At 53.1% G+C, this 2,089-nt stretch overlaps 1 protein-coding gene across 1 annotated transcript in view; it reads left to right on the top strand.

The window, feature by feature from the left end:
- The window catches only part of LOC105301243 (thyroglobulin), a gene marked incomplete at its 3' end in the record, with an annotated part of 20,543 nt that extends 18,459 nt beyond the window's left edge, over nt 1-2,084 (top strand). The window contains exon 9 of the mRNA XM_011373824.1: nt 1,105-2,084. Within this exon, the coding sequence (XP_011372126.1) occupies nt 1,105-2,084 (980 nt within the window). The remainder of the gene's footprint in view (nt 1-1,104) is intronic.
- Nucleotides 2,085-2,089: the final 5 nt, after the last annotated feature.

Genomic DNA, 2,089 nt, shown 5'->3' with positions numbered 1-2,089 from the left:
GAGACATTAGAATTGGACTTTAAAATCTTTTATTTTTTTCCTTAGTGTGATTAAAATCAAGCTGGGATATTCAGATAGAATGCCCTGACCATGCCTGGCATTGACTGAGTTGATTATTGTTTAATCAGTAATTTCAAGGGAAGGTAAAGAAGCCTAGAAGAATACACTCGGTGTGTTTGCTAAGCGGGCGTCATTGTATTATATCACAGGAGGTATCGTCCTTCCTGTAATACGTAACGATATTCTATATTACGATGTAGAAATGTATTTATTATAGGAAATACCAATAGCATTTAAAGAATGGCTGTTATCCCCAGAGAGACTGTAAACCAGTTAGCTGAGACCAGACGGCCCACCAGGAGGAATCCAGTGGGCCGAAGATCATAATATGAAGCATTAAAGTCCACTAAGAATTCCAGCATGAGAATGCTGGAAAGCAACATATCACTTAAAAAATCGGCACTTGTTTCTGCATTCATTGCCTTGGGCGGCTGTAACAAATTACCACAGACTGGGGAGCTTAAAACAGCAGAAATTTATTCTCGTGCAGTTCTGAAGCCTGTGAGTCTGAAGTGAAGGTGTCACCAGGGCTGCGTGTCCTCTGAAGGCTCTAGGGGAGGCCGTGTCCTTGGCCCGGTCCAGCTTCTGGTGGCTGCTGGCAACCCTTGGTGACCCTTGGCTTGTAGCTGCACCCCTTCAGTCTCCCCTCCCCACCCCACCTCACGTGGCCTCCTTCCTTGTCATCGATCCGTGTCTTCACATGGCCTTTTAATCAGGACACCAGTCATTGGGTGCAGGGCCCACGCTAACCCAGCGTGATCTCAACTGATTACGTCTGCAAAGACCGTCTCTCCAAATGAGGTCCCATCCCGAGGCTCCAGGTGGACGTGAATCCTGAGCGGGGGGAGGAGGGAGACATCATCGACCCAGGGCGGTTGGCGTGTGAGTGTGGCGAAGTTTTCAGATACAGAGGAGGAAGAGGCACAAAACGTAGGTGACCTGCACGGAGCCTTCTGACATTTCCCCCCCGGGAAGCTCTGGGGGGCTGTGTCAGGATGACTTGTGACACGAAACCGTTTTTCCTGTTTGCTCTGTCCTGTGCAGCCGAGGCCCCATCCTGTACCTGGGAGAGGCGGCAGGCCCTGTCCAGACTCCTCTTCGGGCCCGTGGGCTACTTCAGCCGGCACAGCTTGTTCTTGGCTTACGAGAAAAGACAGGTCTCTCGGGGGACAGCCAGACTGGCCCCGTCCTGCCCACCCTCCATCAGGGAGCTGCTTGTGGACTCTGGGGTCCTCCGCCCAGTGGTGGAAGGTCAGGGGCGGCAGCTTTCTGCCTCAGAGAGTCTCCTCCAAGAAGCCGTCCGAATGATTTTTCCCTCCCGAGAGCTGGCTCGGCTTGCCCTTCAGTTCACCACCGACCCACAGCGACTACAGCAAAACCTCTTTGGAGGAAGATTCTTGGCGAACGTCGCTCAGTTTAACTTGTCTGGGGCCCTCGGCACAAGGGGCACGTTTAACTTCAGTCAGTTTTTCCAGCGACTTGGTCTCCCCGGCTTCCAGAAAGGTGGAGGACCCCTAGATCTAGCCCAGCCCCTCTCTGTGGGATCGGATTCAAATCCTGCTGTGGAAAGCCCCGGAGCTGCCGAGAAGGGCGAGACTATGAATAAGCCAATTGTGGGCAGCTTTGGCTTTGAAGTGAACCTGCGAGAAAATCAGAAGGCCCTGAAGTCCCTCGCTTCTCTCCTGGAGCTCCCAGAATTCCTTCGCTTCTTGCAGCATGCTGTTTCTGTGCCAGAAGACATAGCGAGGGATTTAGGTGACGTGATGGAAGTGGCGCTCAGGTCCCAGGGCTGCGAGCAGGCACCTGGCAACCTTTTTGTCCCGTCGTGCACTGCAGAAGGAGTATATGAGGATGTCCAGTGCTTTGCTGGACAGTGCTGGTGTGTGGATGCCCAGGGCAGAGAACTCCCCGGCTCCAGGGTTAGAGGTAGACAACCACGATGCCCCACGGAGTGTGAAAAGCAAAGGGCTCAGATGCAAAACCTCTTGGGCAGCCAGCCTGCTGGGTCCAGTCTGTTCGTCCCTGCTTG

Source organism: Pteropus vampyrus, unplaced genomic scaffold (assembly GCF_000151845.1).
Source record: "Pteropus vampyrus isolate Shadow unplaced genomic scaffold, Pvam_2.0 Scaffold232, whole genome shotgun sequence".
NCBI lineage: Eukaryota > Metazoa > Chordata > Mammalia > Chiroptera > Pteropodidae > Pteropus > Pteropus vampyrus.
The sequence above is the reverse complement of the archived record's forward strand: the minus strand, read 5'-3'. Positions and strand labels throughout refer to the sequence as shown.